Source organism: Mizuhopecten yessoensis, unplaced genomic scaffold (assembly GCF_002113885.1).
Source record: "Mizuhopecten yessoensis strain PY_sf001 unplaced genomic scaffold, ASM211388v2 scaffold11183, whole genome shotgun sequence".
Classification (NCBI taxonomy): Eukaryota; Metazoa; Mollusca; class Bivalvia; order Pectinida; family Pectinidae; genus Mizuhopecten; species Mizuhopecten yessoensis.
The window spans coordinates 1,113,949-1,129,759 of NW_018408921.1; the positions used below are offsets into that span (position 1 = coordinate 1,113,949).

A 15,811-nucleotide genomic window follows, 5' to 3' on the forward strand; every position below is an offset into this window, starting at 1 on the left:
TAACTCCCGGAAACCTCCTTCCCTAGCCCCCGGTCTCCCGCCCCCTATCCGCCTCCCTCCTTGAACTCGATGGTCAGGTGGTTGCGCCCCTCCCTTTCCGCACCTCACCCACTCCATTATCATTTGCGAACCCCTTCCCCACCATGCGATGTTCTACCTTCATTCCTTTATTGGACCATATCATTTCCGAACTGGAATCTAGGTTTAGACATATGGCTACTAAAGCTATACGGGCTGTTCATCTGCTTCCACAGTTTCTGGACTCACTGACGAACGACGATGTGGAACAGGTCAAGGAGTACTTTGGAAACGATTTGCCAGATAAACACACGTTTGACCAAGAAATACGTCTGTGGAAGAGGAAATGGAGCGAGAGCCTGACAGCGACACGACCATCCACGCTTCATGATGCACTGGAAACTACGAACAAGCACATGTACCCAAATATTCACACCACTTTCAGTATCTTGCTCGTAATGCCAGTGTCCAGTGCTACTGTTGAGCGAGGAAACTCTGCCTTGAAATACATCAAGACGTCGCTCAGGAGCAGCATAGGACAGAGCAGATTGTCGAACTTAACACTGATGTTCGTTCACAAAGACATACCACTATGTTACTAGCAGATTGTGAAACTATTATTCAAGAAGTTCCCGAGACGAATGACAAGCGGCAATATGTTTTATGATAGAGTGACATATTTGCGCTTATGAGTGGGTTTGGGTGCATATGGACTTTGTATGGTTATATTATTGATTGTATCAAAAGTAGGGTGATCATATTAATAGTATATGCTGTACTCTTGTGTTACTGTATATATGTTATGTTTTTGAACCGATGAACCGTAAGCCTCAAGTTAATTTTAAAAGTACTTGAACTTGAAGACAACTGCTTTAATTTTGAGACTCTCCTTAATGTTGATTTGCATTTCTCAAACCTCTGTTAAAGTTATGGTATTATCACACTTATTTTTGTACGAATTTCCACTTCAGTATTACTATAATAATGTACCAGTTTCATAAGAACTAAAAAAAAAAACGAAATCGAGTTTCTTTTGATGTCTCGTTTTTCAACGGTTTCCAAAGTCGTGAAATGCTTTCAAAAACGAAAACTGTTCAACCAACAGTTTTTTGTAATAACCAATAGATATAGCGATTTTCAATAACGAAAATGAATCCATTTTTATAGAGGTAAATTAAAGTAGATTAGAAGTGCATTCAGCCATAATATAAAAAGGAATTACGCAACTGTGTGGTAGTCATGAATGTACGGAAGTGTGCCAAGATGCTTAAAAAACATCACATCAAAACTAAAAAAAAGAGACTTTACAGGGTAATATACACCAATCTGAGGCCAGATAATTTGTTGATTTTATGATGGAAAAGTGCTGAAATGCAACCTCCGGCCATCTACATATTCAAAAAAATTCAGGGGAGACCCCCCGTACCCCTCTTACGAGAGGGGGGCATCCATGCCCCCTCTCTTGCTCTCCCCCCGGCTCCGGCCTATACGGCCCTCGTTGGGCGGCCTGCGGCGGTATACCACGCTGCGCTCGGCAAGCACACTTACTGGGCGCGCGCCCCCCCCCCCCCCCCCGTTCAAAAATTCCTGTATCCGCCCCTGCTGATCAACAAGGGTTCGTTACAAATGTCTGAAATAACATATTATATAGACCTACTGACATATATGGCACAGACCTACTGATATGAGTCACAGCACACATAAACATTTCAGACATTTGTAACGAACCTGTGCTCCGTCGCAAGATCACTCAAATCAAACGCTATCTTTCGCGCGTCTCGCATCCACCATTCCTCAGTTTCTGACGACATGTCAAATAACGAGGATGTTATAGAATCTACCGACTGTTGTCAGGTTCCCATACAATCAACAAATACATTCACGCATGGATTCTTCAAAAAATTAGCAAAGAGAAAAGTTCGAATTAACTTCCAAAAATAACTCCCTCGTGGAGGGCAAGGTCGGATTTACGGTGTTCACTGTATTTGTCCATGCGCGAAATTTGTTCCGGGGAAAAATCGAAACAATTTCAAATCTAACTTTCAGCTCAGAGTTCTATTGATAAACTTAAATCACCCTATAGACATATCATACGCAATTGTATTGATACTGAATTGTGGAATAAAATTGAAGTGTTTGTTAAAATTTCAAAGTACTACTTTGTTTGCCAATCAGCACGCGACAATACGCTGTTCAAACTATTGAACGAAATTGTGTGGACTGTCGATAAGGCGGGCATTTTTAATTTCAAATATAAATTATAAGTTAAAAAAGAACATAAGAGGCAGAGAAAACGTAAATATAAGTATTGAACTGTTTTTGTATGGTATTTATGATCTATTTGAATGACACAGCTTTGCAAGCAAACAAAACATAATGCGCGCTAGTTCAATGCTTAATTAATACAAAATCCATGGTGAACAATATATCGGTTCCCATATGTCACACTATGATATTTGGAAACGAATGACAATGGTTTTGCTTCTGACGTTAGCAATCGTGACGGCCGACAAATAATGACAACATTGAGGAGCTGTTTGAGTGTATAGACAAGCCGTAGTTTTTTTGAAACCTCTGTCTTTCGTTACGGTTTTCCAAAAGCGAAATGCATTAAGCCTTTTCCTAGTCCAGTTCTGCTACACAAATAAACCGCGTCTGCATAACATGTTTGCACATAATTCGATTTATTGTTATTTTATTCATTTTTGCATAGTTTCGGTATGATTAAAAAAGAAGATATAATATACGATATGTAATACTAATTTAACTTTGCTTTTAGTGTATCGTATTTATTTCAAATGCTTAGGTTGTTCATGAACCATGTAAGGATCAATTCGTATCCCCAATGTGGCCCCTTAAGGCAATCACAAGACCAGCGTGACCTAACCTTAAAACACCCACTAGATACCAGTTTCATTTTACTGCGTGCACTGCAATTTCTGACTGGAAGGAAGAAATAACACAATCAATCGAGGTAAGAATATTTAAGCGCTTAAATGCATGATAATGGCCTACATTGCATGATAATGATGGATTAAATAAACTCCTGACTACGCAGACGGTTTGCCTGGCTTATATCGTGTATAGATAAAGGTTAAAATATATCACCGTGTTGTCGTTTCATGAACATAACACAAATGCTGTTCAAATCCTTGTATGGAGTTTTCTGAGCATAATTTGTAAGGAATTGATTAATGTTCATAATATAGCTACCTCCCTTAGAATGCTATCAGTAAATTCAAGCGTTCGGGTTGACACAGTTAACTGTAATAGTACATATGTAAGTCAATCACCGGGATGTCGTTTCTTTAATAATAGTTACCTCCCTTTAGTCGTTGTGTCCCTTTGCTTAACCGCAATTATATCAAAGCGGAGACATAGCTAAATTCAGAATGGCTTTAATACACACAAGGTAAACAATATTCACATAATTGCTATGAACAAATAAAAAACAATTAAACCATGTTATACAATGTTGTAGAAATAATCTCCCACACACTATGTGAAAAGCACATTATACATACATGGTATTAATTTTGTAAAACAAAATACAAGTAGTAAGCAAGCCAGTTAATAAACCTTCAGCACCTTAGTAACTGAGCTCAGTTCTGCCGTAGCACCAGCATTACTGAGAAATAAGTCTTCTTCAATAGCTCCTAATGCAACCGGAAGTGGAGTGGACAGAATTAAGAAGCACCTCAAGAAGCGACTGACGCTTACAACGGTGTCACAATCAGTGAACCAATGAACCAATGGAAGCGTACCCTTGTGTATTCAAAACGAGAACGCGTAGCAAAAAATTACTGAGAACTAGCATATTGAAAATACGAAAATAACTTGCAAAAATAAACTAAGGCAAGGAGCCGAACTCGAATCTATCTAAAACTAAATTTACATGTACATGCACATTTCCTCTCAACACTACGGTACACTCCCTAACAATTTCTGCTCAGAAAACTCCATACAAGGATCATTACGCTAAGTTTAAACATTATCCAAACGTATGGACAAAAGATCCTCGCTCTTTAACTCCCTACATCCACACACTAAAACACGGCACCTGGGTCGGATTCTGGTTACATTTTATTCAAAACCAAAATTCTGATTGCATGCGTTTCCCAACACCGAAAAGAACTTTGATTGATTGGATCGCGAAGTCTTACAGTGACACAGATAATGCCCAAAGACAACGTGTTTTACAGTGGTTTTATGAAGAATCAAATTACATTTTTTGTGTTGAAGTTAGTATTATACAATTGGCTTTTGATTCAGATCCGGGGTGGTCCATACAACATGGCGTACGTGATTAAGAAGACAAAATCTGGCATAGTGCTGCCATACCTACCTGCTGAGGGACAACTCAAGGACGGACGCAAGGTCATACTGGAGTACTACAAGGACGAAGACGAAGCACAGGTTCATGCCATTATGAAGTATATCGTCAATGAGGAGGGCGATTGCTTTCCTTCGGAAGACCTAAGTAATGTTGAGGACTTCCGAGCTTATTATCCGTTATTTGACCTCTTTGTTTGTCGTGACGTCACTTCCGGTGAGGTAATAGGAAGCTTATACGTGAAGCCTACTTTCCCGGGACGATCTTCACACATTTGTAACGCTGGTTTTGCAGTTAAGAAATCATTTCGAGGAAAAGGTATGGGGAGGTTCCTGGCTGGACACTATCTTCAAATTGCGCGTGATCTTGGTTTCCAAGCATCTTTGTTCCGTCTAGTGTTTGCGTCCAACGAAGCTTCTGTAAATTTGTGGCGAAGCATGGGTTTCATAGAGACTGGGCGCATCCCTAACGCGGGATACCTCAGGGGGCGTGGCCTTACTGATGCTTTACAGTTTTATTATGATTTAACCAAAATAGAAAAGAAAGTTTAATCAAATCACCTGAACGACATGTTTATAGTTGATGAACAAATATATTATTAATTTACGTGATTATGTTTCTTCTAGTGGGAAGACATTTCGGTATGGTTGACAAATGTACTTATTTTTTGTTTGTTTTTGCATTGAATGACAAGACCAACATCACAATCTGCCTTTTAAAACGAGTAACTCTGTCACAACTATATTTTTAACAGAGTGAATTCGGCTGCTTATTATAACATGGTGGTGACACGTTGATTTCGTTGACAAACAAGTTTGGATGATTTACTGGAGATGTAAACACAAACGTTATTCTGTCTATGCCATAGCCAAACAGTTAAAACATTCAAGGCATTACAAGAATTGTGTGGATTCGTTTTATACGCCCTCAAAATGCTAAGCGCATTATGCCATCACACTCTCCGTCCGTCTTCCAGTTCATATTTAATGATTCAAATGCTCATTTGAACATACATGATGATATGCAACACTCTTTTCGTGCAAACAAACTCCATGATGTGAAACGATCCCATTCATCCTCCTTAACATCATTCCGTGTTGTGTTGCTAAGATTCACGGAATTAAATCACTCATTCCGTGCTACGTTTTAGTATTTAAGTTGCTAGCGTTAACACAAAAGCTAGTGACAGTTATATAGGTTCATAGATACATGAATAACAAAAACGTTAGCTAACAACTGCCTTGTTTGTGAGAATGGAAGGGATAAAAGAGTCAAATGCATCTCTAAAAAACGTTTTACAACAAAATGTTACTTCCATTGATTCTAACACATGTTTTATGAGCGGTTATTAGCCAATGTATAACATGAATAGTTTTATATATAGTTCCTATCTCAAGTTAAATCAGTTAAATACTTTTCCTCTAAGGAATGTCCATACATTCTTTGGGACTGGTTTTAATCCGCAGGTATCATAAACATATCCATGTCGTATACACAATATATGCGTATAGGACAATTTGATAGTAATGGAAAAAATAACATCGAAACAAATAGGAGAGGGATTTTCCGTCCCGGTTCATGGGTATTGCTTTTTAATAACTGGTCAAAAATGTGCGAGAGTCTATGAGCCAAATAATGTTATTGACCGGGATTAACTACAAAGTTTTGGACAGAAAAAGCCACCTTTTCAAGCGGCACACAAAAGAAGCTGTAAAGATTCGCCGCAGTGGGTCAGTTCTGAAGCGGGATGAGGGGGCTCATAGACAATCGCACAGCAATGACAAGTTATTAACAAAGCGTGGCCGAATCGAATTATCAGAACGATTTGTCATTACGTGTAAGTATAAGAACTTAGTGTACATACGCTTATAGTGTAACCGAATCGACTTCTATTTTATGTTGCCAACTCGTACTTATTTTACACCTTTGTGTATATAAGAGTCACTGGTGTTTGTCTGATGAAGATGACAGGCAACGTATCGCACTTGTCATGATCATCCAAACGTCACACATACTGGTTGGAAGCTAAAACATTTCTACTCTTGCCATAATTATGTTGAAACACGTACTTTATGAGAAGCTACCAAACCGAAACAAAATATAGGACGCACGATCTATATGCTAAATGACAGCTGTTGTTCAGAATTAGACCCTAATGATCACGCATGTGCATGCACTCCTGCGCATGCTCCTGGGGCGACTGAACCTTGCCAGAAGACAGTGTTGTGTTTCTGTTCTAGTCTTTGCTCAGACCCGCATCAAGGTGGATATTTGCTTCTTCTACACCTGTCCCAAACTTTCCTTGGCTGCATCATGAGCAAGAAGCTGGGTCACTAGATATTAAGCATTATGATTACGCCACCAATGACAGGAAGCTTTCTCCATATCAAGCTAGGCTGAAATATTTAAATGTGACCTTTGGTTGTCGAAGTTCGTTAACCGGATGACCTTCCAGCCCAAAGAACAATGGAACAATGATACCATCTGTTTCGATGTCACCCTTCGTTTTTCCGATTGTCAGAACTGCCGTAGGATAGTTTCTGCTGACGAGAGTCAAGGCTTGCCGACACACAAAATCGTGTACTGATAGCAATGTTCGATGCTGTCTAGCGTGAAAGCAGCTCTCCGCTTTTGCGATTAGCAAGTGAATGGCCCTTGCCGTTCACATCTCTGGACAGCATCGTTCTGGACTTTAGCTGCAGGTATTCCGTTTAAGAAACTGCACAAACTTAGTTCCTCAGTGATTGGGTTTTGTGGCTGCTACGACGAGATGTAAGCCCAAGCAAAGTGTTGCAACAATTAAGACAACATCATTGCTATTCATGCATATTATGTACTTATGTGTCCTTTTCCCGGATAAGACGCTTGGGTACAAATATATCTTCCGATTTCAGATTTATTTCGAGGTGGTCGTCTTGCTTCAATTTTGCCTCATGACAAGACCAACCCAGATAGTATAGCATTGCAAGTAGTGTTGGAAGGTCTATGAATCACTTGGTTCTCCCTTGTCGACGGATTTAATTTTTCCTTTCTTGAACCCCGAAACAGAACGCAGGTAAACACAAAAGGATAGTTTTCGCGATTTTGTCTGTTATTGCTAATCATATAAATTCAAGCATACTTTCTCTCTTAGTCTGTCTCGATATAGTTTTGCAGGGCCATTCGTCTTGCCAATTTTAGTTTGTCAGTAAATATTGTATGAGAACATTCATCAATTTTGAAATATGCAACGTCGAAGTTTTGCTTCACACAAACAATAAACAACGTATTAAACGTGTCTCAACACCTTATACATAACACTACACATTTAAGAACACGACATACCTATATTGTAACAACCTCGAACCAAAATCAATAATCGCACGATTTATTGTTCATGCTTATTATTCCGACGTTTTGGTAGCCGGTTTTAAACGACGTGTTACATTGAACATGTTGTGTAGATGTGCCAATTCTAATACCAATTCGTGTACCGGAAGAGAAATCCCAATGACCAATTGGGACTAATTTCGCGCGTAAAAATGAAAAGACCGAGTTATTCAAAATTATTTATAATCTAGTTTAAAGTAACAGTGTTATAACAAAGTTGGTCGAAATTGTTGTCTAATATTTTTTTGTGCTGTAGACTGCGAAAGAATTTGTCCAAATAACTTTGGAATAATCATAACGAAGATTCTCTCGATCCTAACACTTACTCGTGAGTAACCCCGGCATCGAGTATGTCTTTTCTCCGTCATTGGATAGATGTGTATGTTGACTACAAAGAGTTTTCAATCTGAGAGATGACATTCTATGTTGAAGAACGTGCCGAGTACGGCATTATTATAAGTGTCAACCGTAGATCGTTCACTAGTTAGTACTCATATCAGTCAACACATGCTAAACTACAAATCTCATACTGCTTGTAAACTACTTTAATTACATTTGTTAATGATCCTTTCTAATATATCGAAGTTTGTGAAAAAAAGCAAAAGTTATGCCCCTTTTCGAAGAGGGCGATAAGCATTCTCCAACAACCTACAGACTAACCACTGTATGGTCTTTTGTGGCAAGAGTGTTCGTGGAGGTTATTTCCAGACATGTCCGTAATTGTTTGATGATAAAAAAAAATATGAAGACCAGTCTTGCTTTATATCAGTTTATTCTACTGTTTGTCTCCTAAACGAAATTTACTATCATGTTTGTTTTGCATTTGAAGAAAAGAAAATTAAATGTTTTATGTTTTGTGACACATCAAAAGCGTTTGATGGCATTTAAGGTTATAAACAACATGAAAATCCTACGGAATATAATGGAAATCTTTTGAGCTGTTTTAAAGCTTACTTAAGTCGCATAAGCCATTGAGGTTGATTGTAGACCCACTTTGATGTCCAGATGTTATCTGAACAGGAGTTCCACATAGTCCCATGTTTGGTCCATTACTTTCTTGATTTCTCCATGGTTTAAGGGCATTGGCAACAACTGGTCCATCCGTTGTCAATATAATGTGACCGAGCGGAATGCTATGCTGGATGCCTTCAGGATGGTATTTCAGTGAAATAACACTATAAAGTTGGCATCAGATCCGCGCTATCACAAGGAGGTTTGGTTTGGTTTGTTAGTATTGTTTAACGTCCTATCAGCTATGGTCATTTCAGGACGGCCTCCCCTGTGTGCAAGATGCATGCGTGTAGCGTATGCGTGTGTGTTTTGGGAGGCTGCGATGTGTTCGTGTTTGTCTCCTTGTGATAGCGCGGAACTGATACCGACTTTATAGTGCTACCTCACTGAAACATACTGCCGAAGACACCCAGCAGTACACCCCACCCGGTCACATTATACTGACAACGGGCGAACCAGTCGTCCCACTCCTTAATTGCTGAGTGGTAAGCAGGAGTAGAAACTACGATTTTTACAGACAGGCAAGTACACCAATATACACTGTTTCCGGCACACATACAGGCATTCACGCATACACAACACACATGGAGCGACCTTAGCTGTTAAGGTTCATGTAAAGTCTGTTTTCAACTAAGTTACAAAAGGTCATAATTTCTTGAATTTTACCTCGATAGCCCTTATTTTGGTATCACTACGATCCTTAGGATATGAGTAACAGTATGTATTAGCTTTCAGTTAAGTTCAGTTCGTTAATATTGTTTTAATTGCATTATTTACATGTTATGCAGGAAATAACATATCTACACAAAACAGAGTCGATTTGCAAGGAAATATCAGTCAAGATCTTCCTTAGAACTCACTTTAGGTAGTGGGATTGTTGAAAGTTAACGAAACTGCTCCAAACGATTGATAATCACATCTTCAAAGTCAAGTCATTAGTTAATTTCACCATAAAAAATTCAGCCATATTGGAACAACTACTGTTGTAAAACTATGGAGGCCCATGTAGTGTAATACCAAACATCGAATTTTTTAAAACAATTTTTTAACAGAAATTTAATGCATGATATGTATGTTATGGTTTGTTAAAAAAAAGAGTCATTAACAAATATTAGATCACAGTAGTTGATTTATATTGATAATTACATTAATTAGCATATTGCATACAAGACATTTGAATCATCGTATAAAACAGTAAACCCAGTGTCACCTTATTTTACGTCAACGGAATAGTAGGGTGGCGATAAAGTTACTAGGTATATTTGTTATTTTTGAATCAAAATAAATACCAATAATTTAATGAAATTGACATAAATTCCATACATAAGATTTCAAGTTGATGTATTGTGCTATCAATTTAGCGGTTGGATCATTTGTCAAATTTTAAATCAGTCAAGTTTTACTTTCGCCATGGGCTACTCTGGTACGATTTGAGTGCTCCAGTACATCACTCGCGAGTGTACAAACTTCAGAATGTTGCTTGACATGTTGTTGCAGATGTGAAAAAAAGCTTAGATGTCTTTTGCTTAGTGAGGAAGATACCACGACAACATCATCCCATCGGATATCACCATATCATAATTGTAGCTACCAATATCTACAAACACACAATGATGGGATAACTGTCAGGCAACCAAGTAATCCTGCAAATAGTCAATTCTGTAAACCTTGTCATCCCCTTCATAGAGATTTCTATACACTGCATCATCAAATCCATCATTCCTATAAAACTGAGTACTGTACAGTTGTAGATTGCCACTTTGTGTGTTTCAATGTCCTCTGGTGGAAAATGAGTCGTCAGACAAATTTCATTCAATGTTGTTCGTGCATTTCTGGAATAGACAATAACAAAGCTAGGTGTTAAAAAAAGGATCTTGATATTTCGTAAAAACTTTTTAATATCCAGAAGAAATTTAACAAATGTATCTTAATGATGTCTCATGATAAAAACACGAGCCCATCGCAATTGAAATGTCAATTACCAAGTGTTTTGAATATTCACTTGTCATGGCCCTACATTCAATATACCATTCATTTTCTTTTACCTGGCAACATTTGGACCAGATGACAATGTTGTGGTATCTGGGTAGATAAATCAATCTAGTGCAATGATGTATTACCTATAAGGAACTTCTGGATGAGGCTTCAATTCGTCGAGATGGGCTGTACGAGGTCAGTGCTACCATTGCTACACCTCCATGACCACACTACCACAGGCAAGATGACAGAAAGCAATATAAACATGCATTGAGGTTGACGAGCATCTATTCCCAGTACATTACATGCAGATGTAAACACTTTGGAATTTGTGGGTCTTTAGAGCTTCCTCCTCATATGTTCACGGCAATGTTGTTATTTGACATGTGCTTCTATGGCTTCAATTAATTGTGCTGCACACCTGTGTTATAAAGTAAATCAAAAGTTATCATTAGTGTTAATTAATTGGTATTCAATGTCTATTAAAAATTCACATTCAGATTCTTTGCATACTAATTTCTTTTGACATAGCATGCTAATGGCGCCTTTTTGAGTGCTGCTTCACTGAAATGCAATGCAGTAGACACTAATTTGACACATGTGCTTCTTCCATGCTTCCATAAATTGTTTACTTTTTATTGACACTTCAAACAGTAATATAAATATTCGGTTTTTCAATAAAAACATTCAATTTCACAAGAAAGAACATATGCATTGACCAAAAGGTGCCAAAAACTTGTAAATTTGTTTTGAACACAAAATATTTTTGCCTTCATTTCGCATTTCCTGTTTGTGTCACTTGTCAAAATACAACACACAAATATCGTCTTACCAGGACATCGACTCAAGCAATACATTATCTATGTTTAGTTTATGTAAATTACAAGTGTATTCTATCCCACAAACCATACTTACAACAAATAAACATTGTGGATCTTCTGCATCTCAGCGTTTTCTCCTCAGCTTCATGTTGTTTACGTCTGATGCACATTGCCGGAAGTGACGCCGCACAAACATTCCGATCTTGGATATTATGATTTCTTTTTCTGTAGTAATACTCCTACATTTGTGTAATTCAATTCGGAATCAAAAGTATTTTATTATTTAAGGTATTATACTCTTGTTTTGATAAGTATGACAGGAAATATTGTCATTTTTGTAAATTAACTGCGGAGCGATATTGCCATGTCGTCCGGTACGAAAATCATACGAAGAGGAAGAAAGTTGGTCTGAATATGGACAAAAGACCTGTTTACGACCTGTGCTAGTTATTTATGGTTCATTCGATGTGTACGCAGTCTATTTCGTGTCGTTTGGTGTTTAATGGACGCACCGATCGCTTGTGATTGTGACGGAAATAATCACTATTTTTTGACAGCTAAAAAAATAAAAATGGTGGCCTCCATTGGACAACACGATGACTTTCGATTTAACCAAAATCCATGTATGGATGTTTAAACATAATTTACTTCATAAGAGTACATCACTGTATATAATATCTTATTTTTGCCAAAGTTTCAATTCTCAAACATGAATAGGTTATCAGTTCTAATTTTCCCCTCAAATAGTGGCAAAATATTCACGAGTCACTCATTTATATTTCTAATAACACTATTTATTGAGTGCGTGGCAAACGTTCAATCATGGCTATAGGGAGTTTGAATTAATAACTTCTAATATTGAAAACGACAATTCAGCACAGCTTGTAATAAATGTAATATTTACACATGAAATAAAGGGACCTGAAGGTCAATTATTGGTGTTTACATGAACCTTAATAGGACTTTAATAAAACCAAACCAAAGTTATGTTTGCAAGTTATCTCCCTTATTGAAAATTAAACCAGACGTATGCCTACCAATGCTTCTTTGACTACAGAATCATTCCCTTATAAAGTTATTGTAATGACATATCCAGTTGCATTCTTCTGCTATAGCTTTAGGGGGTTTTCTTCACAGATTAAAGATTCTAAAGATGTCGATCAGTTGAGGCAACGTTTAAGTGTACAATAATACATGGCTAGATCGGGGCTCGAAACCGGGACCCTACGAACTCCAGACGAACTCTTTACTAATTCAGCCGCCCGGTCGACAACAATCGCCCCAGTTCAGATTTGTTACATTCCTCCCACCTTTTTTGAAGTCTTCGCCACACCTATTTACAACCAAGGTTCGGTTACTTGAAACAAGGGTTGGTCCCAGGCACCACTGTCACAGGAGATGAAAAAGTGCATGGCCAGACCGGGGCTCGAACCCGGGACCCTCCAAACTCCAGACGGCGGACGCTCCCACAACTGATCGAGCTAACCGGTCGCGACGATCGACCAAGTCCAGTTCCGCTACACGTCTGCATATAAAATACGTATTGTTTGCACAGAATTCGATCTGTCATTTCGGTTGTGATTTTAGTATGATTAATGAAGGCGATGCCCCTTTTTGGTTTTAAATGCTTAGGTTCCTCACGAACCAGATAAGGATCAATACATATCCCTACTGGGGCCCCTTAAGGCAAACGTAAACAAGACTTTAACCTGACCCAGACGTGTACTTAGGACTACATTGAGCGGACACTCGGCAATTTCTAACTGAAAGGAAGAAAATATACCTTTAATCGAGGTAAGACTGTTTAAAACGTTTAAATGCATAATGTTGGCCTACATTGCATTAACGAGGTAACGGTAGGGGTATTTTATGAATGATCGATTTAATCAACTGTGACCACGTGCGTGGACAGTGCATTGTAGGTATTAGCCTCGTCTGTTAATACCCATATAATATAACCACGGTTGCTAACTCTGTCCCCCTAGTAAAGTGACCCCGTTAACGTTCCAGAAAACATGCGATTTTGTCAAAACCGTTCGTGACACTGCTCCCGGCGTCATGCTACGAACGGTTTTGACAAAATCGCATGTTTTCCGGAACGGGGTCATTTTACTAGGGGGACAGTTAGCAAACGTGATTATATTTGTGTATTGACAGACGAGGCTAGATACTGTGGTCAGAGTGTGCCTAGCCTATATCGCGTATATATATATAAGATAAATTGTGTCTTCGTACTTGAATGTTATCAGTGAGTCCTAATTCCGTATTCAATTGTATGGGGTGACACATGTGTACAAGTTAACTGTAATACAATATGTAGGGTAATCGCGGTGTTGTCGGGTTTTAGTAATAGTTACCTCCCTTTAGTCGTTGTGTTCGCTTGCAAGGATAGCCTACCACCACCACAGGCAGTTAAAGGACATCACGGTAAAGTATTTTGGATTAAAAAAGATAAATATTGCATGAATATATCAAGTGAGTTTCCTAATGAAAAATAATGGCCGGATTTTGCTGATAAATAAACATAAAAATGTGTAATTACTAATAGAAGAGGAGATTCCCTATATCAGAGACTACATATAGATGGACTTCCAAATTTTATACACAAGCCAAATTCATAGAATAGGCAGGGGCTGGTGTGGCTGGTGGCGGCACAGTACCTCACTTCCGGTCCTGACTTGGTGATGCTGTACGATGAGTGTTAGGTTAAGGCATTATTAGGCATAGGAGCCGTCTTACAAAAACTAGACTTATACAGTTAATATATATAGGATAGACGGCCCCTTCTCCAAACTTTCCCCCTCTTCTACTTTTTTACTCCATACTTTATCCCTTCTACTCATTTTCCTTTCTATTCTTCGTCTGCTGGATAACCGAAATACGCGGTAGTGAAGCGGACGTAAAACCTATCAATCAATCAATCAATCAATCACGTCTATGTCTATATCCTGTCTGGTCAGACAGTTTTGTTCTGCAGTTGTTTGCGTCAAAATGATGACTTTGCTCATATCATGGTAATATAACCCAACCATGCTGACTATAATCCAACAATGCTGAATATAATCCAACAATGCTGAATATAACCCAACCATGCTGACTATAATCCAAAAATGCTGAATATAACCCCACAATGCTGACTATAACCCAACCATGCTGACTTTTTACTGAAATTCACTTTAAATTACCATGGTTAGGTTATACAACGGAATTAGATTAGATTTGTTATCTAAGTCCGTGGTCATACTCAGCACGGTCATTTAAAAGTCAGCATTTTTTGTTTAAAGGTCAGCACGGTTGGTTTAAAATTGGTTGGTTGGTTGAAGGGTTTTGCGCCTACATGAATCCGCCCTTACGGGTTTCATCTCTCTGACGGAATTCTGTGTTCTGTCGGCATCAAGGTTGGTTTATATTCAGAGTACTGGTCCCTGAAGATTTTACCAATGTTCCTCCAGCACTAGCCATGGCAGGGGGTTTCACACCTCCGGAGTGTTATCTCTGATCATATAGAGACAGTGCTCCTTACCTGAGAACTGCTGCTCTGCCCTCTGATCACATAGAGATTTAGAGAGATTTTTATTATCACTCAGGCACACTATTGTGCGCAACAAGAGGTCATCATAAAGTACAATATAACAATGATATGGTTGACCGTAAAGCACTCATCTTACTATGCTAGCGTACAATAATATAGTGGAAACGATTACACTCCTCATACAATGATAAACACAATATTACACTGTACTAGCATACCTTATTATAATAGACAGTATAACGCACTGATCATACAATGACACTCATCATACACTGTGATATACATTATTACACTCATTTCACAATACTATTACGATGGTATAATACATAGCATTACATTCACACTTACCGTGCGTTCACACTGTGGTGTAGCAGGCACGGTTGCATCCATCTTACAGTACAATCCTACAATAATATTATTACAGTATTACACATATATTACTCGCACTCCATGATTCATATATTATAGGTAGTATACCACACCATACAGTGCAATCATACCATGGCATAAAAGTGACTATAATACTCATCATACCATATAGTTACAATCCCATCATACAATACTGTAATAGACAGATAACAAACAAACCATGATAAGCAAGCTGTAACCACACTCATTATGCAATACAATTATGTTAGGTTTAGCAAATGATCAGTAATATCTATATGTATACAAAAGTTTACAGTTTGATGTGTGAAATTCACATATTATTTTTTAATTGTCTTTCTAGTAATTGTATGAACAGCGATA

The 15,811-nt window shown here is 38.2% G+C and overlaps 2 protein-coding genes and 1 long non-coding RNA gene across 6 annotated transcripts in view; 2 read left to right on the forward strand and 1 right to left on the reverse strand.

Annotated features, from left to right (window-relative positions):
- The window catches only part of LOC110440527 (L-azetidine-2-carboxylic acid acetyltransferase-like), a 23,403-nt gene that overhangs the window by 214 nt on the left and 7,378 nt on the right, over positions 1–15,811 (forward strand). The window contains exons 1-2 of one of the 3 annotated variants that reach the window (XR_002461743.1): positions 2,892–2,992; positions 4,291–4,921. Coding sequence is in view for 2 of the 3 variants with exons in the window: in XM_021483664.1 (XP_021339339.1) it covers positions 4,291–4,902 (612 nt within the window). In the remaining variant the exon portion in view is untranslated. Of the gene's footprint in view, positions 1–254; positions 837–2,891; positions 2,993–4,290; positions 4,922–15,811 lie in introns of those variants that run through there. The other 2 variants (XM_021483665.1, XM_021483664.1) reach the window with 2 other exon arrangements.
- On the reverse strand, positions 9,855–11,704 carry LOC110440530. Its single transcript, XR_002461744.1, has 3 exons — positions 11,624–11,704; positions 10,852–11,129; positions 9,855–10,563 (listed from the first exon to the last, which is right to left on the reverse strand). It is a non-coding gene; the product is annotated as an uncharacterized LOC110440530 (long non-coding RNA).
- LOC110440528 (L-azetidine-2-carboxylic acid acetyltransferase-like) overlaps positions 12,972–15,811 on the forward strand; it is a 9,531-nt gene continuing 6,691 nt past the window's right edge. Inside the window, exon 1 of one of the 2 annotated variants that reach the window (XM_021483666.1) lies at positions 12,972–13,323. The gene's annotated coding sequence lies outside the window, so the exon portion shown is untranslated. Of the gene's footprint in view, positions 13,324–13,692; positions 13,957–15,811 lie in introns of those variants that run through there. The other variant, XM_021483667.1, reaches the window with a different exon arrangement.